Raw genomic sequence first — 24,991 nt, 5'->3', positions numbered from 1 at the left:
TGTCGGTTGTGAAGGCAAAGCCCATTTTAAACCAGAAGCGTAGTGGCCAGTGCATGTCATGGCTTGGAGCATTCATTTCTGTGCATTCTTGTTCTGGTTTTATTAAAAAAAAAAAAACCACACAAAAAACAAACAAACATTCAAATACATGTAAACTGCGATGACCTGGCGACTTGTCCAGGGTGTACCCTGCCTCTCCCCCATACCTATCCAGCTTGGATACATGGGAATATTCTAAACAATATTGTTGTATATGATAAATTGTTAATCCAGAGAGATCTTCATGTCTACACACTGTGTCAGTTTGAACTTTGCAAGAAGCCTGGAGTGCGTGCTCTTGAAATATACTGGTTAGATTATGATTAACATGACGGTATTTTCAACTCTGTGCCACTGGGCTTAACTCCAAATTAAAGAAAGGCTAATCAAATTTTAAAAATATTTATTTATTTATTTAAATATCACAAGTTTTATATGCATAGGACTACATTTATAAATGTATAATGTTTGGTAAAAATCTCCTGTGACCCCAAGGTTGAGAACATTCGTGTCTTTATTATGGACATGTAACATATCAGTCATGCTGTGTAATTTTATTCGTGTGTGTGTGTTTAAGGTGAGAGCAAGAGACTGGGCCGGAGTGTGTACTATGCCCTCAATGCAGCCTCTGGAGAGTTTGCTGTTGTGTATGAATGGATCCTTCGTTGGAACAAGATGATTGGGAAATTCTTCACTAGCCAGGAGAAAGAAAAGATCGAAAAATGTAAAAAACAGGTAGGGAGTGGGTGGGTGGAGTGGTGTGTTTTTTTTTTTTTTTTTTTTTAAATATATTTTTATTTATTTATTTATTTGAAAGAAATACTTTTATCATCGTTCTAGTACATTATCTCTGTGACATTAGCATATACAGATGTAGCTAGATATCCAGATTCCCTATTGCTGCTTTAAACATTTTGCATCAAATATGTTACTATAGAAATGCAGGCATTTGGTTTCATTCAGTCACTGCATCCAAGTTCTCCAGAACAGAGTATCCTGGATACTAAGGTCTTCTTTAATTTTGTTTTCTGATGATCAGCTAGTCATTTATCATTGCAGTAATACAGTATTGTAATTTTGTATAGTGGAATTCAAAAGTCGGAGACCACACTGAAAATATTGGATTTTCCAATTTTTTCCATTTAAAATTGGAAATAAATACAGTTTTAGAATTTTGAAATCTTTAAAACAAAAAGTAAATGTTCAATTTCTGGACTATTTAACATTCAAGATTCTGCACTATTTCAAGGTCCCAGTTTAAATGTAAGCAACTAGGTGATCTTGACCATGTTAACTACTTTGTTACAAAACGTCAGATTTTCCTCATGGGCGGCACGGTGGTGTAGTGGTTAGCACTGTCGCCTCACAGCAAAAAGGTCCGGGTTCGAGCCCCGTGGCCGGCGAGGGCCTTTCTGTGCGGAGTTTGCATGTTCTCCCCGTGTCCGCGTGGGTTTCCTCTGGGTGCTCCGGTTTCCCCCACAGTCCAAAGACATGCAGGTTAGGTTAACTGGTGACTCTAAATTGACCGTAGGTGTGAATGTGAGCGTGAATGGTTGTCTGTATCTATGTGTCAGCCCTGTGATGACCTGGCGACTTGTCCAGGGTGTACCCCGCCTTTCGCCCGTAGTCAGCTGGGATAGGCTCCAGCTTGCCTGCGACCCTGTAGAACAGGATAAAGCGGCCAGAGATAATGAGGTGAGATTTTCTTCATGACCTCCTAGCACTTTTTCAGATAACATGCCGATGGATTTAATCAAAAAGGGATCATAAGTTTGTACAGAAATTTTCTCAACTGCACACTGTCATTAAAGCAAAAAAGGGACAAACCAAATACTAAGAAACTGAAATTCATGTCAGTATTTCAAATGTTCTACTTTTCACCTGAGTTGTGATCAGTAATATAATTTGTGATGTAAGTTGTTGTATTAAATAAGAAAAGAATGCAAAATGGAAGCGCTTTTTTCAGAGTGGTCTCTGACCTGGACCTCACTGTATATTTTATTATAAAATGATATCTTATTGTATCAGCGGTTTATGAAACCAGGCCTTCTGGTATCAACATTCATGCTGTGATCAAATGGCCCTTTTCCACTACTCTTTTTTCAGCTCACTTCAGCCTGACACGGCTCGCGTTTCGACTACCTCAGAGCAGCACGACTCAGCTCGCTTCAGCCCTGCTTAGCCCCTAAAACTCGGACGGTTTTGGAGTGGGGCTGAAGCGAGCCAAACCGAGCCAAGTGGGGCTAGGGGCGTGAGGAGACACTCCCCTGTGCACTGATTGGTGAGGAGGAGTGTCCTCACATGCCCACACACGCCCCGCGAGCACGCTGGGATCTGTAAACACCGTAAACCCGGAAGAAGAAGAATTACGAGAATTTCTGAAGCCTTATGCGCCTCGCCTCATCTATACGCTCTTGCCAGTATCTGTTGGCGTTGTCGGTGACAACAAGCCACAGCACCAAGACCAGCAACACTAACGACTCCATGTCCTCCATGTTTATTGTTTACTATCCGGGTTGTGAGACTACCGCTTAAAAGCTCACTGATGTCGCTGTTTGCGCCGCCTAACGACATCACGTGACGTCCACCCACTTTCGCTAACTCCACCCAATGTGTCCACCCACTTCCAGCCAGCACGGTTCAGCGCGGTTGTAGTCGAAATGCAACCCCAACAGCCCCACTCAGCTCGACTCAGCCCAACACGGCACGGCACGGCTCAGCCCAACTCAGCCGCGTTGGTAGTGGAAAAGCGGCAAAAGTCACGGAGATCACCCTTTTTCTTCATTCTGATGTTTGATGTGAACATTACCTGAAGCTCTTGAGCTGTATCTAAATGAATTTTTGCTGCTGCCACATGATTGGCTGATTTAGATGACTGCATGAATGTACAGGTGTTCCTAATAAAGTGGGCAGTGAGTCTGTATTGCAGGGATATTTGTCTAAAATTTGTAAATGTGCAGTTTTATATAAAATTCCTTGCTTCCAAATGTCTCGATAAACATCGAACAGGAGTCAGTGGTGATGAGATGGCTTTAAATGCTTAGAAATGAGCGATTCATTTATGGCTGTATGTAAGACAACTCAAAGTAGTCTTATTTTTGCTTTACATTACCATGTTTGACTAGTTTCATAGAATCATCAGGTGATTTTGTTTTGAATTTGACTGGGGAAAATAAATGCGCATTTCTGTCAACTCTGTTTTCATTGTCAATTTTTTTTTTTTTTTTTTTTTAAATCCCCCACTGGCCGAAAGGCCTGAAGGGCGATTGCGTCGTGGCGATGTCTGTCCGTCCGTCCGTCCCAGGAAAGAGTGTTCACCTTCTGAAATCAACTCCTCTCATAATTTTTGGAGGAATTTCATGAAACTTGGCAGGATTCTTTGTTGTATGTCGGTAATACACACATTGCAATTTCATTAAATTCAGTCACATTTTACCAGAGTTACAGCCCTTGATTTAACAAAATTATACTTTGGCAATTTCATGAGTGTGTTTTCCTTCTGAAATCAACTCCTCTCATAATTTTTGGAGGAATTTCACGCAACTTGGCAGGATTCTTTGTCGGTAGTACGCATATTGTAATTTTGTTCAATTCGGTCGCATTTTGCCAGAGTTGTGGCCCTTGATTAACAACCTTGTACTTTCACAATTTCATAAAGGTGTGCTTGCCTTCTGGCATCAACTCCTCTCACGATTTTTGGACGAATTTCTCGAAGCTTGGTAAAAGGCCTTGCGATATGACAGTAATACGCACATTGTGATTTTAATTTCGTTTGTGAAAATTTTACCAGAGTTTTGACCCTTGATTAAATAACTTTGGCACTTTCATCAAGGTGTGCTTGCTTTCTGAAATCAACTCCTCTTCCAGTTTGTGGAGGAATTTCACCAAACTTGGCAAAAGGCTTTGTTATGTGACGGTTATCCACATATTGAAATTTTGCTTAATTTGGGTAGATTTTACCAGAATTATGCCCTTGATTATTAACAAACTTGTACTTTGGCAACTTCATCAAGGTGAGCTTGCTTTCTGAATTCAAATTCCCTCCCAATTTTTATCCCCCGCTGGCCGAAAGGCCTGAAGGGGGTTATGTCGTGGCGATGTCCGTCCGTCCCGGGAAGGGTACTCGCCTTCTGAACTCAACTCCTCTCTCAATTTTTGGAGGAATTTCACGAAACTTGACAGGATTCTTTGTTTTATGTCGGTAATACTGTACACATATTGCAATTCAGTCGCATTTTACCAGAGTTATGGCATAGTTGCCAGCGGGGGATATTGTGCTCTCGGATCACTTTTGTTTTTAACACAAGCATTCAGTTTGCAAATCGGACCAGAGAGAAAATAAATTGATAAACGTATGGAAGTCTCTGAAAACTCTTCCGTTTCCGATCTCATGTCTTTAGCCCGATTCTCTGGTCTGATGTGCAGCCATTAGTGAGTTTACGTAAATCCATGTGGCTGGATAAGCCATAGCAGAAGATCAGTACATAGATCAGCTCTGCTACATTGTTCTGTTTGATTGGCTGAAATACTTTTCTGGGTCTGCATCTGGGCTGCGGTCTGCCAGTTGACGACTCCTGGTATATTGTAGAAACAATTAACAGCAGGAACCTACTAGTGACAACATATCATTAATTCTCTGTTTTATTTCTCAGTTAAGAAAAATGCCAGTCATCTGCTTGCTTGCTTATTTATTTATTTATTTATTTATTTATTTTTGGTGTCCCTGCAGATCCATGGAGCAGAGAGCGAGCTGAACTCCCTGCTGAAGTTGGACCACCCCAACCTGGTGCACTACCAGGCGTTGAGCTACAGCGAGCGTGAAGACTGTCTGGTGGTGAACCTCTTGGCTGAGCACGTGCCTGGTGGCAGCCTGGCTCAGAGCCTCTCTGCAGGAACGCCGCTGCCCCCTGATCAGTTGAGGCACCATGCCGCCCAGCTGCTCGCCGCACTGGACTACCTCCACACCAACTCAGTGGTGCATAAGCAGCTAGCTGCCTCCTCCGTGCTCCTAGATGCTCAGGGCAATGTGAGACTAGCTGACTATAGCCTGGCTAAACGGTTAGGAGACATGTGCAAAGAGGACATTTTTGAACAGGCTCACGTGCGCTTCAGCGAGGACACCCTGCCCACACCCACCGGCAAGAAAGGGGACATATGGAGCCTTGGGCTGCTTCTTTTGGCACTCACTCAGGGACGTGAGGTCAAGGAGTACCCTGTGACCATTCCTTCTAGCCTACCCGCTGATCTTCAGGACTTCCTCAAGAAGTAAGTTCAGAAATGCCATGCATGTTCCTGAAAGCTTTTTGGGTTTTTGCTCGACCCTTGTTAAGGAAGGCTAGTATCTGTAGTTTACGTCTGTGAAGTATGACACACATTTCTTACTTTTAATGCATCGAATTTGTCTCCTCAGTTTTATTGTACTTGAGTAACTTTTTTTTTAAATACTTTTGGAACACCAGAAACGTAGATAAATGATAAATTTATTAGCTAGTCCACTGAGGAAAGGAAAGCTCTAGTGTGCTACTCAGTCCCAGGTTTTGTTTGTGTGTAAACCTCACTAACGTAAGATAAAATGTAACTGCTAAAATTATAAAATAACATGGTAAACCACTTAGCTAGCTCAGTGCATTCATGCAGACCAAGGAAAATGAACGAGTAATGTCCTGGGGTTGTACATCATATTTTGTCATCAACAAAAGTCACATTTGAGCTATAGGCTTGTGGTGTCCTGTCCTCACATCACATACAAAAGATAAGGCCAAATAAAAAAAATAGTGTGTTTCCGGTAACCCGACCGATCGAGAATTGCCGACCGTAAAGTTTTTATTACAAATTTCCCTCGATATTTTAGTTTGTGACGTTAGTTTGTCATAATTCTTTGTTTCAACGCATTCAAGTTGTGAAAGAGACGATAAAAAGTAAAATGTTTCGCCACTTCTATCAGCCCCCCTGCATAAACATGGGCGCAGCCATCTCGCGCAGAACATCAGAATTCGAACTCTCGCGATATTCACGTCGATCGCGTGAGTCGTCTGATAAATTAACATCATTATGTAGGGACTGTAAGGAAATGCAAATCATGCCTGTTTGCCAACGACCATTTGGCAAAGTGGCAAAGTGAAAATAATTCTACTTCTATGTTACCAGTTGTGTCTCGTGCCAAAGCGTTAACACGTTTAAATGTTTAAAACAGTGATTTTTCTTAGTCACAGTCAGAATATTTTGATAACATCTCATATATATATATATATATATATATATATATATATATATATATATATATATATATATAAAACATGATGTGTACTATTGAAAAAATTTTGTGCCAAAATGTTCTGTAAGATATTTAATGTTTTTATAGTTAAAAAAAGACTTTGAATTAAAGGACTACTTTTTAAGATAGTAAAAATAAATTGATTTAAAATGCTGAATGTCTCAGTATATTTTAATTAGTGACTAGTCACAATTTTTCAAGGTTTTTTTTTTTTTTTTTAATTTGTTTGAAGATTTCAAACACTTTATTATGATGTGTGGTATAAAGGATTCTGTGCCAAAATACTATTTTGTAAGATGTTTACTTATGTTAATTTTTTCGAACAAAATAAAAAAAATTTAAGAAAAAAAACCCTTTCCTACCTACGGACTAGGGCTGTAACGATACACCCAACTCACGATTCGATTCGTATCGCGATTTTTGACCCACGATTCGATACGCCCACGATTTTTTTTTAAAATGTTTTTTTAAAGTAGTAAATTTGACTTATTTACTTACTTACATTAACTATTTAATAACAAATAATTCAGACCACTGCAGAGAATGAGTAATATGTAAGCAAAAATGAACAAATGTATATCCAAAGATTGTTTTATTTCTCAAAATAATACTGTTGAGCCGGAAGCTCTGTTTTTTTCGGTTCTGAAAAAGTCATTTTTCCAAATCGTGTAAATCCGTTAAGATTTTTTTTGGGTGGTGGCTCTCTCACTGTCTCACTCTCATAGGGCCAATGATTTTCTGTGATCGCGGAAAACAGATGGAAATTAGGGAATTTTTATGGTGAAACATTGCTCGCGTGTCAAAATGTAACTGCCGCAGAAGGCTTCCGCCCAAGCAGACATGCCTTCAGTGTTGCCAGATATTGCTAACGTTTTCCACCCCAAAATATGTTCAAAACCAGCCAAAAAGCACCTAAACCTGCCCAATCTGGCAACACTGCATGCCTTTCCGGTCAAGTGATTGTGATTGGCTTGTGGCACACCTAGCCAGCCAATGAGCTGCTTGTTTACAGATTCGCTCCCCGCGTCGCAACCAGAATGGCGACCGCTTAAAAGAAATGAATGCTCTGCCAGTGGCGAGTGTGGACGTTGTGTGACTCGCAGAAGATTGTCGCAGGTCGGCGAAAAAACGACTTACTAATAGATATAAAAAAAATAAAAGTAATTTAAGTAAGTTTAAAATGTAATTTAAATAAAAAGTAAAGTATTCATAAATTGAAGTTTGGAAGCGCCTCTGTTTTTGGGCTGAGAAGTTTGAAAGGGTGTACCGCCATTCTGCCTTCTTGTATCGCGATACGGATCGTGGCTCTGCGTATCTCGATTTCGATACGCATATCGTTACAGCCCTACTACGGACCCTTTTAGTATTTCATGTTACCTGAAGCACACGATCTTTTTTTTTTTGGCCTAATCTAGATATTTAAACCCTGCCGAAAAGTGGAGCTTCTGATGAGTATTAGCAAAGGTACAAACTCAACCGGAATAGAATAATATTAGAGCAAATGAACCATTGAATTATGTAGTGTATTTCATGTCAATAAATTGCTGAATTGTAATGTGACCGTGATACCAGTAATGACATACGAAAACGTATTTATTCCTTTCTTTGACACCACATGCCATGCACCAGAAACGCCACCATGACTTTTATTATGGTGTGACTCTTCTGGGTGCCTGGTGGACAGCAGTGAACCAGCGCTTTCACTTTACATCATTACTGTTGTGTTTCCATCCAGTATCAAATTTGATGTCAAACAGTCGTCCGATTGCAACGGTCACATCTACATGTATTGGAGCTCGGAGCGCTCAGTGTATGCTGTAGACCCCAATGTGTGCGTGACACCATTAGGACTAATTACCATGCACCTGTTCCTGATTAGAGCCCAATCGCAGCACATACATATAAGGACTCTGAGTAGCACACAGACTTTGCAGCAGCCTTGTATTTTGTATTGTGTTTTTGGATTTATCCTGTCTGTGTCTCACTCGGGCACTGGCTGCTTTTCGATTCTGCCTTTGCCTATGTTTTGGATCTGTTTGCTAGCGTGTTTTCAATAAAACTCTTCCTGCGCTTACATCACCCCTTATATGAAACAAACTGTCAATTGTCCAACAAGGAAATGGACTAATTAAACTGTTTTCGCTAGTTTTATATGAAACTGTCGTGAATATTGTCCGTAAAATGTGTTGGTAAATAATCCTGCTTTAGGGGTGTTCACACAGCAACTTTTACTCCGGTGTAGCACCGGGGCTGCCCCGGTAGAGCGTTCACACGGTACAAAGTTATACCGGTGTAGCCCCTGAAAGCTGCTTAAACCGGTGCAAATCTAACCCTGCTCGGGAGGTGGTTTAAGAAATTTACTCCGGAGTAAATGCTAGTTTGCGGGGCAGCACCGATTATAAAATGGGACGTCTGAACGCTACAGGGGTAGACTCGCTACGCGTGAGGAGAGTTGATTACATACGGGTATTGCATAATTTGCATCCTGGTATTTTGCGCTTCCAAAATGGCGAATATCAACAACAACAGAACTGCATGTCTTCCAGTGTTGCCAGATTGGGCGGTTTTAAGTGCATTTTGGCGGATTTGAACATATTTTGGGCTGGAAAACGTCAGCAGTATCTGGCAACACTGGTGTCTTCATCCACGTTGTTTTCCCGGCGCTTGGTGATGCCATGACAACCGGGAAAAGGAAGTACATTTTCACGCATGCGCATATTTCATTTCCGCATTATTACTATCGTGTAGCACGGTCGCAAAAACTGCCGTGTGAACGCAAGTGGGGCTGCACCGGTGCTAACACGCTTCTCTCTAGTAAGCAGGCTTGTGACATGTGAACGCTCCACAAAATTTACACCGGTGTAAGATATATCGCAACAAAATACATCGGTGCAGCATCGATGCAAATATGTGCTGTGTGAACACCCCTATTATTTAAAAATGAAAAAAAGCAGATTTAAAAATAAGCACTTTATGAAAAACTCATCTATCTTATGTACATAAAGATACAAATTTTGCTGTCTGGTGGTCAGGTGTTTGAGAGATGTTGCCTTGCACCTGCAATCTGGTTCCCTGCAGTGGTACAAGTTCGTTGTTCGGTTGCAAAAAACATCAAAAATCAGGTTGATGCATTCCCATATTCTCTTAAGTATGGAGCTTTGCTGTTATTCAAGTCTGCCTAGTGTGTTTATTTTCTCTCAATATGTTTGTTCAACCTTGAGGTGCTGATTTTTTGCCAGAAACGCCTTTGATCAATAACTGTTAGCTCTGTAAATAAAGAGATCCCAGGCAGCCACTGCGTGGTGCTTTTTATGTCTGAGTTTCTGACTACATCCGCATTAGTTTTGCCAGGAGATGGCATGGATTAATGCGGTGTAGCAAAGTGTGTCGGTGTGTTTGCCCATGCGGTGCTTGGTCCCCCAGTGAGAGCTGCTGTGCAGGTGTGTTTGCTTTAGTGATGCTGACTGGGGTAGTTTTGATAAAGGGTGTGTGGTTGTTTATCCTGTCCTGGGCTGCTTCCAAAGGCACATTGAAGGGCCATTCCGTGTCAAGTCACATCAGGTTGTTGTAGCACCGTCTCAGATTTTCACTCTTGTTGAGGAATTTTACAACCCCCCCAATAAATGAATGAAAAATTTTTAAGCATGCACCAAGGTTAAAATGTCAAGATGTGTAGCACGAATTAAAATGGATTTTGGGGGGGTTAGCACCATTTGATTTACATAACACTGACAATTTTAAAGGTGAAAATTGCTGTTTTATTGTGACACAAACAATAACTAAGATGAAAAAAACAGAAATCTGAAGTGTGCGTAGGTATATCCCCCCCCCCCCCCCCCCCCCCCAAAAAAAAAAAAAAGTCAATACTTTGTAGAGCCACCTTTTGGTGCAATTAGAGCTGCAAGTCTCTTGGGGTATATGTCTATTAGCTTAGCACATCTAGCCACTGGGATTTTTGCCCATTCCTCAAGGCAAAACTGCTCCAACTCCTTCAAGTTAGATGGGTTGCATTGGTGTCCAGCAATCTTCAAGTTATGCCACAGATTCTCAATTGGATTGAGGTCTGGGCTTTGACTAGGCCATTCCAAGACATTGAAATGTTTCCCTTTAAACCACTCCAGTGTAGCTTTAGCAGTATATTTAGGGTCTTTGTCCTGCTGGAATGTGAATCTTCATCCCAGTCTCAAACCTCTGGCCAACTCAAACAGGTTTTCCTCCAGAATTGCCCTGTATTTAGTCCTGACCAGCTTTCCTGTCCCTGCAGATGAAAAATATCCCCACAGCATGATGCTGCCACCACCATGCTTCACTGTAGGAATGTTCTCAGGGTGTTGGGTTTGTACCACACATGGCATTTCCCATGATGGCCAAAAAGATCAATTTTATTTTAATTTGACCAGAGAATCTTCTTCCATGTGTTTGGGGAGTCTGCCACGTGCTGTTGGGCAAACTCCAAACGTTTTCTTCAGCAATGGCTTTTTTTCTGGCCACTCTTCCATAAAGCCCCACTCTGTGGAGTGTATGGCTTAAAGTGGTCCTTTGGACAGATACGCCCATCTTTGCAGCTCTGTCAGTGTTCTCTTTGGTGTCTTTGTTGCATCTCTGATTAATGCCCTCCTTGCCTGGTCTGTGAGTTTTGGTGGGTGGCCTTCTCTTGTCAGGTTTGTAGTGGTGCCATATTCTTTCCATTTTGCTATAATGGATTTAATGGTGCTCCACAACTTTGTCTCTGACCTGTTTGGAGTGCTGCTTGGTTTTCATGTTGCTTGCTTAGTAGTGTTGCAGAGTCAGGGTCCTTCCAGAACAGGTTGATTTTATACAGACATCACGTGACAGATCATGTGACACTTTGTTTGCACACAAGTGGATCTTCATCAACTAATTATGTGACTTATGAAGTGAATTGGTTGGACCGGCTCTTATTTAGGGGTTTCATACGGAAGGGGGTCAATACTTATGCACACTCCAGATTTCTGTTTTTTCATCTTATTTATTGTTTGTGTCACAATAAAGAAAACAATTACCACCTTTTAAAGTGGTAGGCATGTTGTGTGAATCAAATGGTGCTAACCCTCAAAATCCATTTTAATTCCAGCTTGTAATGCAACAAAACAGGACAAACACCAAGGGGGATGAATACTTTTGCAAGGCACTGTATGTACCAAATGAAATCTCGTTTGGTGGAAATGGTTAGGAGGTTTTTCCTTTTCTGGTCATTTTACTGTATTTGCCCACAAGTTAAATGAATTGGGGGGTCTCGTATTTTTTATTTTTTTTCCCCCCAGGCATGATACTGATTATTGGTCATAATGCTGATAACCAATATTTGGAGATTATATTCGTTTACCATAAATTTGATGTTTGTATTTTGAAAATGTACAAGAATTCAGTTCTTATTCTCAAATTAAATGAACTATGTTTTTAATATTTGAGCATTTAAAAAAAAAAAACTGTGCAGAAAGTAATGCGATAGTCGTCATCTCGGTGTGTACGCGAGACTGATTTACTGACTGATTGAGCAAAACAATATGACCGACTGGATTGTGCTTTTTTGCTAACTGCATTATTTAACCTCAACATGTTCTTAGCTGGGCGGCACGGTGGTGTAGTGGTTAGCGCTGTCGCCTCACAGCAAGAAGGGGTTCGATCCCCGTGGCCGGCGAGGGCCTTTCTGTGCGGAGTTTGCATGTTCTCCCCGTATCCGCGTGGGTTTCCTCCGGGTGCTCCGGTTTCCCCCACAGTCCAAAGACATGCAGGTTAGGTTAACTGGTGACTCTAAATTGACCGTAGGTGTGAATGTGAGTGTGAATGGTTGTCTGTGTCTGTGTCAGCCCTGTGATGACCTGGCGACTTGTCCAGGGTGTACCCCGCCTCTCGCCCGTAGTCAGCTGGGATAGGCTCCAGCTTGCCTGCGACCCTGTAGAACAGGATAAAGCGGCTACAGATAATGGATGGATGTATGTTCTTACCTTTCCTCTCAGTGTGGAAGCCGATGCAAGTGGTTCTTCATTCCATCGTTTCTCACAAACACTGAAAAGCATGTTTGATTGGATTTACTCAACACATGGTCCACATTTCTACTCCTCCAATAGCGCTGCAGGCGGGACGTGGAGATGGACTACAGAAGTGCTGGTTGAATGCATCATCCATATTTCGAGCATATTCACCGACATGACAAAAATGCTTCTATTGGCAAGAAAAGTTCAAGTCTTAATTCAGACAATCGAAAAAATGCTGAATATCAGCTCAGGTTATTGGTCAGGATGATAATCGGTCGATCCCTACTGTGAGTATCCTTTAAAACAAAATTTAAAAAAGCCCAGACACACAGTCTGCTCGTCCCAGGTGTCCAGGCCACTGATTTGTTCACCTCTTCAAGCTGAATTTCTGGCCATGTCTACTTAAGCCTCATATAACTTCATCTCTGCAAATCCTAAGAAGTTATTCCATTTATGCCCCTGTAACTTGTAGTGCCAAATTAACAGTCTCAAAGATGAGATGTTTCTTGCTTTCTACAACCCCGATTCCAAAAAAGTTGGGACAAAGTACAAATTGTAAATAAAAACGGAATGCAATGATGTGGAAGTTTCAAAATTCCATATTTTATTCAGAATAGAACATAATGACATATCAAATGTTTAAACTGAGAAAATGTATCATTTAAAGAGAAAAATTAGGTGATTTTAAATTTCATGACAACAACACATCTCAAAAAAGTTGGGACAAGGCCATGTTTACCACTGTGAGACATCCCCTTTTCTCTTTACAACAGTCTGTAAACGTCTGGGGACTGAGGAGACAAGTTGCTCAAGTTTAGGGATAGGAATGTTAACCCATTCTTGTCTAATGTAGGATTCTAGTTGCTCAACTGTCTTAGGTCTTTTTTGTCGTATCTTCTGTTTTATGATGCGCCAAATGTTTTCTCTGGGTGAAAGATCTGGACTGCAGGCTGGCCAGTTCAGTACCCGGACCCTTCTTCTACGCAGCCATGATGCTGTAATTGATGCAGTATGTGGTTTGGCATTGTCATGTTGGAAAATGCAAGGTCTTCCCTGAAAGAGACGTCGTCTGGATGGGAGCATATGTTGCTCTAGAACCTGGATATACCTTTCAGCATTGATGGTGTCTTTCCAGATGTGTAAGCTGCCCATGCCACACGCACTAATACAACCCCATCAGAGATGCAGGCTTCTGAACTGAGCGCTGATAACAACTTGGGTTGTCCTTCTCCTCTTTAGTCCGAATGACACGGCGTCCCTGATTTCCATAAAGAACTTCAAATTTTGATTCGTCTGACCACAGAACAGTTTTCCACTTTGCCACAGTCCATTTTAAATGAGCCTTGGCCCAGAGAAGACGTCTGCGCTTCTGGATCATGTTTAGATACGGCTTCTTCTTTGAACTATAGAGTTTTAGCTGGCAACGGCGGATGGCACGGTGAATTGTGTTCACAGATAATGTTCTCTGGAAATATTCCTGAGCCCATTTTGTGATTTCCAATACAGAAGCATGCCTGTATGTGATGCAGTGCCGTCTAAGGGCCCGAAGATCACGGGCACCCAGTATGGTTTTCTGGCCTTGACCCTTACGCACAGAGATTCTTCCAGATTCTCTGAATCTTTTGATGATGATATGCACTGTAGATGATGATATGTTCAAACTCTTTGCAATTTTACACTGTCGAACTCCTTTCTGATATTGCTCCACTGTTTGTCGGTGCAGAATTAGGGGGATTGGTGATCCTCTTCCCATCTTTACTTCTGGGAGCCGCTGCCACTCCAAGATGCTCTTTTTATACCCAGTCATGTTAATGACCTATTGCCAATTGACCTAATGAGTTGCAATTTGGTCCTCCAGCTGTTCCTTTTTTGTACCTTTAACTTTTCCAGCCTCTTATTGCCCCTGTCCCAACTTTTTTGAGATGTGTTGCTGTCATGAAATTTCAAAATGTCTCACTTTTGACATTTGATATGTTGTCTATGTTCTGTTGTGAATACAATATCACTTTTTGAGATTTGTAAATTATTGCATTCCGTTTTTATTTACAATTTGTACTTTGTCCCAACTTTTTTGGAATCGGGGTTGTAAATGCTCTACGAGAATCCCTTTTTGTAAGGGAAATGACCTTATAGGAGTTTGGTGGATTTATAGAAGTGTGCGCATGTCTACAGGTATGTATTAGGTTGACTTGTGGTGTTTTGCAGGTGTGTGTGTCTGAATGATGCTGAACGCTGGAACACTCAGCAGCTACTCGAGCACTCTTTCCTGCGCCCACCCTCACCAAAGAGCCTTCCTCCATGCCAGGAGCCCAGTCCAGAAGGTATATCTGTCTTCCTCTGTCTGTCTCACTCTCTCACACACTTCAGATAAGAGAGAGAGGGATATTAAAGTGACAGTAAGTAGCAGTTTAGAGTAGTGTACAGTATAATGCCTACATCATGTCAAAGTACTCGTGCTAGCAGGGGATAAAGTCGGACTTGTCGCTTGTGGGTGTGCATAGTTCTGATGAGCAATTTATTAAGCTAAACTTTGTCTTTTATAATATTTCTGTTCATATTTGAGAGGTCATACACTCGCCGGCCACTTTATTAGGGACACCCACACACCTGCTGTTTTATGCAGTTATCTAATCAGCCAGTCCCTTGACAGCAGCACAATGCAGATACAAATCAAGAGCTTCAGTTCATGTTCACTTCAGACATCAGAATGGCAGAAGTTGTGATCTCTGTGACTTTCACTGTGGCATTGCTGTTGGTGCCAGATGGACTGGTTTGAGTATTTCAGAAGCTGCTGATCTCCTGGGGTTTTCACACACAACGGTCTCTAGAGTTTACACAGAATGGTGCGGAAAACAAAAAACATTGAGTGAGCGACAGTTCTGTGGGTGGAAACGCCTTGTTGATGAGAGAGGTCAGAGGAAAATGGCCAGATAGGTTCGAGCTGCCAGGAGGGATACTCATAGCAACTCTTTACAAACGTAGTGAGCAGAAAAGCATCTCAGCATGCAACAGCAGAAGACCACATTGGGTTCCACTCCTGCCAGCCAAGAACAGGACTCTTTGAATCAAGAATAACTTCCTATTAAAGTGGCCAGTGAGCGTATCTAATCGAATAAGATGAAATCATGGCTGCAAGTTTTCCATTTTTGCTCATCAAACAGGAAAATGGGCCGAACTTCACGTAAGAAGTAAAGTCGTGAGTGTGGAACTGAAGAAATGTCAGGCCACATGTGCCACTGAAATGGTGCCCTGATTCTTTAGAGACGTTTATTTGAATCTGTAGCTTTATCAGGGTCTCGATTCAAACATCACTTTGTTGCTTGCTCCTGAAATTGTGGCTTTGTGTCACGTGTACATAGAAAAGTACATTTTGTCTGTTGACTGCTCAGGTGAACACGGTTCGAAAGCACCTTGATGATAACCTTTTAATAATGCAAATGTTGTTTTGTGAAACATGTTTCTTGTCAGACATGGAAGTGGATTTTGCATCCACGGTTATCCCGCGGAGTCACCTTCTCAGCGCCCCTTTTAGTACAGTGGTGCAGAAACAGTTCTCCCGTTACTTCAACGAGTTCGAGGAGCTCCAGCTGCTGGGCAAAGGTGCTTTTGGAGCAGTCATCAAGGTGATGAACCCATCTGTGTTGAGGAATCATGGCTTTTTCAGGGAAACCTTTTACATTATTGGGATATTGGCTGCTATGATGGGGTTTTATTTCTCCTTTTATTTCTGTGTTCCTGGACTTCTATGCATCTGTAGGTCCAAAATAAGTTGGACGGCTGCTACTATGCCGTTAAACGGATCCAGGTGAACCCGGCCAGCAGGCAGTTCCGCCGTATTAAGGGAGAGGTGACGCTCCTCTCACGCCTGAACCATGAGAACATTGTGCGCTATTATAACGCGTGGATTGAGAGACATGAGGCCCCGTCTACAGGGGCGGAGAGCAGCGACACCTCTGAGCCTGCCAGCACCCCTGAGCAGCGTCCACGCCCTGCTGCTCTGCCCCACCTCAATGAGCTCGGCCTCCTCGACAATGTGGAAGACGATGCACCCCCACCAGCACTGGCCAGTTCAGTGGAGTGGAGCACATCTCTGGAGAGGTCGTCCAGTGCAAAGTGCAACGCCACTGACTCCAGTGATGAGGAGGAGGACGATGAGGATGAAGCAGATGTGTTCTGTCCATCTTTCCTGTAAGTTCCTACACCAAGGTCAGGAATTGCATGTATTTGTGGCTGAATGGCCCTAATAAAAAAAAATATAAGTATTCCCTCTTTGGAAAGTTTCCACAATTTGAAGTCCGTACATGCTAAAGAAGGCAACTGGACTTGCTTGAAATCCTTGGAGATGTTTCACCTCTCATCCGAAAGGCTTCTTCAGTTCTGTCTGACGAGTGGGGAGTTCCAGGTATTTATCTTCTAGTGGACCAAAAGCAACCCTAAGGAGAGTTGTTGAGGTCTCATGGGTTGTTGAGTCATCCTGAAGGTTGTTAGGGTCACTGGAGGCTGGGTATGAATGGTGTTAGCAGCTTAGAGAGTTGTTAGGATGATTAGGTTAGGTTGTTGTCCCTCTCCGCCATCATGTTCAGTCATTCAGTACGTTTACATGCACATCCAAATCGAGCTACTGTCCGGTAATTGAGCAAAGGGTCCCAGCAGGGGTGCCAGAGAAATCCAATCCTACATGCACAAGTGAAATCGGGCTATTGTGCAAGGTGCATTGTGCACCCGAGCCACAGGTGGCGCTACACGCCCCATCGTGTTGGTACACTTCCGGTTGTCGTCATGAAGAAGAGCTATAGTGTTGCCAGATACTGCTGACGTATTCCAGCCCAAAACATGTTCAAATCTGCCAAAATGCACTTAAAACCCCCCAATCTGGCAACACTGGCAGTTCAAGCTGTTAGGCTTGCTTTAACAGACTGTATGGCTACAAACTGTCCGGCGCAGACCACTGTTTTGTAAGACAACCTATTTTGCACAATAATATTTTTCTAAAGTCCGTTTTTTGCTTACAAAAAAATATAATTTTTTTTGCTTACAATTTAACTTATGTCTTAATAAACACACAAAAAGTTCAATTGTTTTGTTTTTATTGACATTCTTCAGATGTTGGATGGAGATATATATATATATATATATATATATATATATATATATATATATATATATATATATATATATATATATATATACACATATACACACACACACACACACACACACACACAAAAATACAATGACTTGTTTATGTACACAATTCACAGCTATGTAACAGCTGTACAGATGTATTTGGTGATACAGTAAGTGAGCTAAATTTTAACAGTGCAAACAATGCCACAAAAAGAAAAGATTCATGCTGTTGTCATGATTCATTGCCATGCCGACCGAGGCTGTTGTTTTTCCCGCTTTTGGTCTCGTCACTCGTCACTTCCAGAAGGGGCAGCGCTGAAGTAAGTGGCTCGACTCCATAGCTCGATAGGGTTTACATGTACTAAGTAGCTCGGCTACAATCGCATAATCTCGGTCGTGTAGTTCGATTGCGAGAAATCAAGTTCGGTTCAATTTCAGCCAAGCTAAGGTGTTTACATGCCATTTAGAGCTTTGATTTCAGTTGAGCAACGGCAGAAATTCGATTTTCTCTATGTGCATGTAAACGCACTGATTGAAGTCAGCCGAGTCTTGGTGTGGATGTGTATTCAGTTTTCTGGGAAGTGTGCCAAGGACTACATTGTAGGTGGCTGATAAGTGGTGTCTCAGACCACCTCCTCTGTGCAGCGATGGTCCTTCTAGGTTGACGAAGATGGCTTCCTTTACTCCTCTTTCAAACGACCTGTCTTCTCTGGCTAAAAAAAAAAAACTGAATACACATCCACACCAAAACTCAGCTGACTTCAATGAGTCACATGTTGGCAGAGAGCATCAATGACCCACAGATCACCCAAACGACCCTCTAGGCTGCTAATACCGTTTACACCTGGCCCCCGGCGACCTACACCTACAGGATGACTCCACGACCCATGTGACCTCGACGACTCTCCTTAGGGTTGCTTCTGGTCCACTAGAGGATAAATACCTGGAACTCCCCACTCATCAGACAGAACTGAAGAAGCCTTTCGGATGAGAGGTGAAACATCTCCAAGGATTTCAAGCAAGTCCAGTTGCCTTCTTTAGCACCTACGGTATATGATGACCTGCATGACTGAGAACCTTTACAGATGCAATTTGGAGTGTTACAACTGGAACTTTGACTGACTAAATATCTAAAGTTTCAAGGTTAGAATATTAATTGTTGCACAATAGCAAAAAAATCAGACATTTGATGGTTGCATAAGTATTAAGGCAGAGTTGCAGTTCTGCCATTTTCTTTACATTTTTAAATAATGGATTTATATGTGCTTTGCCATAATGTCCCCCCCCCCCACACACGTATATAAATAATACTACTTTATAAATTTTTTTTTTTCATAATCAAACCTTCATTAATGCTTTTCCAGCTGTTTTTATACTGAGATCATGTGATGCAATAATTGTACACAGATGGAATTTAATTAATAATTCATTAAATTGTGGCTTCTAATGGTAGCTGGTTGCATCTGAGTAAATGGATACTTTATTAAACCAATTAAAACTTTTTTTTATTTGTAAATTATTTCCGAACTATCCTGATTTTTCCTCATACTTGAGTATTATAGACTACACTCCCAGAAAAACAGTGTATTAAACTGCACCTTTCCTTCTTACTGGGGTGGGACCAACTAGTGTGTACTTTTTTTATTAAGTGTCTTTTACATGTAGTGTCCTTTAGATCTTTACTTTGTTAATTACAGTCTGTTTATCTACCTTAAAACATTTTTCATGATGCAGTATCCATATTAGCAGGTGAAAGGTCTCTTGAGGGTACCATCCCAGTGACAAGGTACAGGTTTTTTTTTTTTTTTGGGGGGGGTGAGTGTAAGAGTGTGCAAGTCAGTTTCCAGGTTGTAACACTACAAATTGTTAGACTTATGCAAGGCAAGCTAAGTAGTGTTTACAAATGAAGTGTTGAAATATTCATTTTGTTAAATAGCATTTAAAATGAACAGTCAACTTTTTTGTCGTTTAAATAAACCTTAAAGCGGATACGCAGAACCTTTATTTTTAAATAAATTTGAGTGTATAGTATCTCCATCCTTGACTCTTGTATGCTGCATAAATGGGAATAAAAAAATATATTTTTGAGAGTGGGCGGCATGGTGGTGTAGTGGTTAGCGCTGTCGCCTCACAGCAAGAAGGTCCGGGTTCGAGCCCCGGGGCCGGCGAGGGCCTTTCTGTGTGGAGTTTGCATGTTCTCCCCGTGTCCGCGTGGGTTTCCTCCGGGTGCTCCGGTTTCCCCCACAGTCCAAAGACATGCAGGTTAGTGGTGACTCTAAATTGACCGTAGGTGTGAATGTGAGTGTGAATGGTTGTGTGTCTATGTGTCAGCCCTGTGATGACCTGGCGACTTGTCCAGGGTGTACCCCGCCTTTCGCCCGTAGTCAGCTGGGATAGGCTCCAGCTTGCCTGCGACCCTGTAGAACAGGATAAAGCGGCTAGAGATAATGAGATGAGATTTTTGAGAGTTAAAATCAACCTCCAAGTTGGTATTTGAGCTGAGCCAGCCAGCCCTTTGTGCATGACGTCACAGCAGTAACCGGTTTTAAGGCCGAGGCCTTTTACAGCTATAGACCAAAGTCATATAAATAAAACTTTATGGTGAAAGTAAGAAATCCCGTTACCGACTTGCTCAACTAAGACTGATTTGACTTCACTGATTGTGGGTTGACTCTCATTAAAACAGGATAGGTGTTATAACTTATGCAACATACATGTACATGCATGCATTTTCACTGATAAAACGTAAAAGGCTAATTAAATAATCAGATGAACTGAGACAATCACATTCTGAAGCAAATTAAATAATCTTATACCTCTAACTTAATACAAATTACATGTATTAATCTAAATGCAGGTAAACAGCGTGTCGTTTTTGTTGTTTTGTATCCAAATGAGAGTCGGAGCTTATCTGTCTGTGTTCTTGCTTCTTGAAGGTCGATCTTGTGGCTGATTTTTGTTTTGAAACAATCTGACTTTCAGTTGTCCGTTCATTCACTTCTTCCATGTAAGGGCGAGATGGCAGCAATATCCAGCAGAGAAATCAGATGGCTGCTCCACTCATTCTCCATACTCTCCATTTTCTCCATACTGAGTACTCTGCCATTACTGCTCGGCTCAGGCAATTGCTAAAACCCGGGATGGGACGTCACCAGTTTTAGCAACAACCGCGGGGAGGTCACTGCTCGAGTGATATGTCATGTCCTGTTCCATCCCGGGTTTTACCAACAACCCTCGGCTCACGCTCCGGGAGAACTGGTGCAACTGAACTTACTTTCCTTTTAAAAATAAATAAAATGCTTTCCTTTTCTTGTAGTTTTATTTAATTGCTGGTACTGCACCCTCTTTCAATACGGGCTTGTAGCCAACGCTTCTCAACAGATCAGAGGTCTCGTACAAGTCTTCAGTAAAAATGTGCAGAGGAGAGACCACTTTGTAGGCGCCCAATGTGCCTGTGAACTTCCCGCAAAACACGTCCAAATCTTTGCAGTTTGAACATTCTTGGGCCATGAATGCAATGTAAATCCACCTTCTGTCATTTTGCTGCACCCACCAGCAACATGTCTACGTGGCATGGCGATAAATTAGCTCAAAATGGAGGATCGGAGTTGCAGTCAGCTCTGTGTTTTAGTATAGCGGAAATGGCGATGAGACCGATAGACTTTCTGCTGTGACGTTGTGGGCATCAAGGCCATTCACTCAGACCACTACCTATATGAATCACTTTAATCGTAAAAATTATTCATCCATCTTCTACCGCTTATCCGGATCCGGGTCGCGGGGGTAGCAGCCTAAACAGAGCAGCCCAGACCCCTCTCTCCCCGGCCACCTCCACCAGCTCATCCGGGGGAATACCGAGGCGTTCCCAGGCCAGCCGAGAGATGTAATCTCTCCAGCGTGTCCTGGGTCTGCCCCGGGGTCTCCTTCTGGTGGGGCATGCCAGAAAACCTCCCTTGGGAGGTGTCCAGGGGGCATCCTAACAAGGTGCCCGAACCACCTCAACTGACTCCTTTGGATGTGGAGAAGCAGTGGTTCTACTCCGAGTCTCTCCCGAATGACCAGGCTTCTCACCCTGTCTCTAAGGGAGAGCCCAGCCACCCTGTGGAGAAAACTAATTTCTACCACTTGTATCTGCGATCTCATTCTTTCGGTCACTACCCATAGCTTGTGACCATAGGTGAGAGTAGGAACTTAGATGGACCAGTAAATTGAGAGCTTTGCCTTTTGGCTCAGCTCTCTCTTTACCACAACAGACCGGTTTAGCGTCCGCATCACTGCTGACACTGCCCCGATCTGTCTGTCCAACTCCCACTCCCCTTTACCCTCACTCGTGAACAAAACTCCGAGATACTTAAACTCCTCCACTTTAGGTAGCAACTCCCCCCTGACCCGGAGTAGGCACTCCACCCGTTTCCGGCTGAGTGCCATGGACTTGGAGGTGCTGATCCTCGTCCCAGCTGCTTCGCACTCTGCTGCAAACTGTCCCAGCGCATGCTGTAAGTCACAGATTGATGAAGCCAACAGGACCACATCATCCGCAAAAAGCAGAGATGTGATTCTGATGCCACCAAACCGGACACCCTCCGCCCCTTGGCTGCGCCTAGAAATTCTGTCCATAAAAGTTATGAACAGAACCGGTTACTATATTAGATTTATTGTTAACGCTTAAAACTATTCCTGTGCCATTGTTGAGGTCTCAAGGCATTTATAAATGAAAGTGAGGTGTGTACCCTACCGTTCAAAAGTTTGGGGTCACCCAATTTGGTGTTTTTCCATAAAAAGTCACACTTTTATTTACCACCATAAGTTGTAAAATGAATAGAAAATATAGTCAAGACATTTTTGCTGGCCATTTTGAGCATTTAATCGACCCCACAAATGTGATGCTCCAGAAACTCAATCTGCTCAAAGGAAGGTCAGTTTTATAGCTTCTCTAAAGAGCTCAACTGTTTTCAGCTGTGCTAACATGATTGTACAAGGGTTTTCTAATCATCCATTAGCCTTCTGAGGCAATGAGCAAACACATTGTACCATTAGAACACTGGAGTGAGAGTTGCTGGAAATGGGCCTCTATACACCTATGTACAACCCCAATTCCAAAAAAGTTGGGACAAAGTACAAATTGTAAATAAAAATGGAATGCAATAACTTACAAATTTCAAAAACTGATATTGTATTCACAATAGAACATAGACAACATATCAAATGTCGAAAGTGAGACATTTTGAAATTTCATGCCAAATATTGGCTCATTTGAAATTTCATGACAGCAACACATCTCAAAAAAGTTGGGACAGGGGCAATAAGAGGCTGGAAAAGTTAAAGGTACAAAAAAGGAACAGCTGGAGGACCAAATTGCAACTCATTAGGTCAATTGGCAATAGGTCATTAACATGACTGGGTATAAAAAGAGCATCTTGGAGTGGCAGCGGCTCTCAGAAGTAAAGATGGGAAGAGGATCACCAATCCCCCTAATTCTGCGCCGACAAATAGTGGAGCAATATCAGAAAGGAGTTCGACAGTGTAAAATTGCAGAGAGTTTGAACATATCATCTACAGTGCATAATATCATCAAAAGATTCAGAGAATCTGGAAGAATCTCTGTGCGTAAGGGTCAAGGCCAGAAAACCATACTGGGTGCCCGTGATCTTCGGGCCCTTAGACGGCACTGCATCACATACAGGCATGCTTCTGTATTGGAAATCACAAAATGGGCTCAGGAATATTTCCAGAGAACATTATCTGTGAACACAATTCACCGTGCCATTCGCCGTTGCCAGCTAAAACTCTATAGTTCAAAGATGATGCCGTATCTAAACATGATCCAGAAGCGCAGACGTCTTCTCTGGGCCAAGGCTCATTTAAAATGGACTGTGGCAAAGTGGAAAACTGTTCTGTGGTCAGACGAATCAAAATTTGAAGTTCTTTATGGAAATCAGGGACGCTGTGTAATTCGGACTAAAGAGGAGAAGGACGACCCAAGTTGTTATCAGCGCTCAGTTCAGAAGCCTGCATCTCTGATGGTATGGGGTTGCATTAGTGCGTGTGGCATGGGCAGCTTACACATCTGGAAAGACCCCATCAATGCTGAAAGGTATATCCAGGTTCTAGAGCAACACATGCTCCCATCCAGACGACGTCTCTTTCAGGGAAGACCTTGCATTTTCCCACATGACAATGCCAAACCACATACTGCATCAATTACAGCATCATGGCTGCGTAGAAGAAGGGTCCGGGTACTGAACTGGCCAGCCTGCAGTCCAGATCTTTCACCCATAGAAAACATTTGGCGCATCATAAAACAGAAGATACGACAAAAAAAGACCTAAGACAGTTGAGCAACTAGAATCCTACATTAGACAAGAATGGGTTAACATTCCTATCCCTAAACTTGAGCAACTTGTCTCCTCAGTCCCCAGACGTTTACAGACTGTTGTAAAGAGAAAAGGGGATGTCTCACAGTGGTAAACATGGCCTTGTCCCAACTTTTTTGAGATGTGTTGTTGTCATGAAATTTAAAATCACCTAATTTTTCTCTTTAAATGATACATTTTCTCAGTTTAAACATTTGATATGTCATCTATGTTCTATTCTGAATAAAATATGGAATTTTGAAACTTCCACATCATTGCATTCCGTTTTTATTTACAATTTGTACTTTGTCCCAACTTTTTTGGAATCAGGGTTGTAGATATTGCACCAAAACCCAGACATTTGCAGCTAGAATAGTCATTTACCACATTAGCAATGTAGAGTGTATTTCTGATCAGTTTAAAGTGATCTTCATTGAAAAGAACAGTGCTTTTCTTTCAAAAATAAGGACATTTCAAAGTGACCCCAAACTTTTGAACGGTAGTGTATTATGCTTTACAGCTTGTTTGAGTTTGTAGTTAAAATGATATCCAGTAGGTGGCAGTGTTGTTCTGGGTTAGGTGAACAGGGCTGGACCCTACAGGCACTACTTCTTCTATTTTCTCATCTCGTATTATACATAATGTCTAGTCACTGCCTCGGAGTATAAAAATTTGCCTTGGTGCTGCTGTTTGTCACTGAAGATTAGCTTTACTAATTAGAAGTTGTTGGGATTTGGCTTATTTGATGATTCGTGCAAACTTGTGACACAAAGCTGAAAAAAAAGGGTTATTCTAATGATTTCTATAGTAAGAACTTGCACAGGAACATGCATGGCAGATGGTCCACATAATCGAAGACTAACAATAAATCTTTGTTGTTTTTCTTAAGCATCTAAACATTGTTGATATGGTGAAGCTTTCTGTCAGGAGAGATTTATTTCAGATTCAGGGACGGATTCTCAGGTGTCAGTGCTTTTGTACCAGTCCAAATTCTCCACCGTAGGAGAGTCTTCAGGACTGAGGACTTTGCACTTTCTGGTATCTCAGTAATATGAAAAGCTGTATTATTTGACTTAACTGTGAGAGAGAGAGGGAGAGAGAGAGAAAGCGAGGCTGGTGAGGAAACAGCTTCATGCTGTTATCATATAATGAGGAAAGTTATAGCCAGAACTTGAAAGTATAAAGTGTTGTTCATTAAT

General features: G+C 42.1%; 1 protein-coding gene across 2 annotated transcripts in view; it reads left to right on the top strand.

Moving 5' to 3' along the window:
- The window catches only part of eif2ak4 (eukaryotic translation initiation factor 2 alpha kinase 4), a 141,512-nt gene that overhangs the window by 16,644 nt on the left and 99,877 nt on the right, over window positions 1-24,991 (top strand). For both annotated transcript variants that reach the window (XM_060933940.1, XM_060933941.1), the window contains exons 8-12: window positions 617-774; window positions 4,769-5,304; window positions 14,518-14,633; window positions 15,781-15,935; window positions 16,070-16,500. In XM_060933940.1, the coding sequence (XP_060789923.1) occupies window positions 617-774; window positions 4,769-5,304; window positions 14,518-14,633; window positions 15,781-15,935; window positions 16,070-16,500 (1,396 nt within the window). The remainder of the gene's footprint in view (window positions 1-616; window positions 775-4,768; window positions 5,305-14,517; window positions 14,634-15,780; window positions 15,936-16,069; window positions 16,501-24,991) is intronic.

This window comes from Neoarius graeffei, chromosome 11 (assembly GCF_027579695.1).
Source record: "Neoarius graeffei isolate fNeoGra1 chromosome 11, fNeoGra1.pri, whole genome shotgun sequence".
Taxonomy (NCBI): domain Eukaryota; kingdom Metazoa; phylum Chordata; class Actinopteri; order Siluriformes; family Ariidae; genus Neoarius; species Neoarius graeffei.
This window is presented reverse-complemented; position numbering and strand designations above follow the sequence as displayed.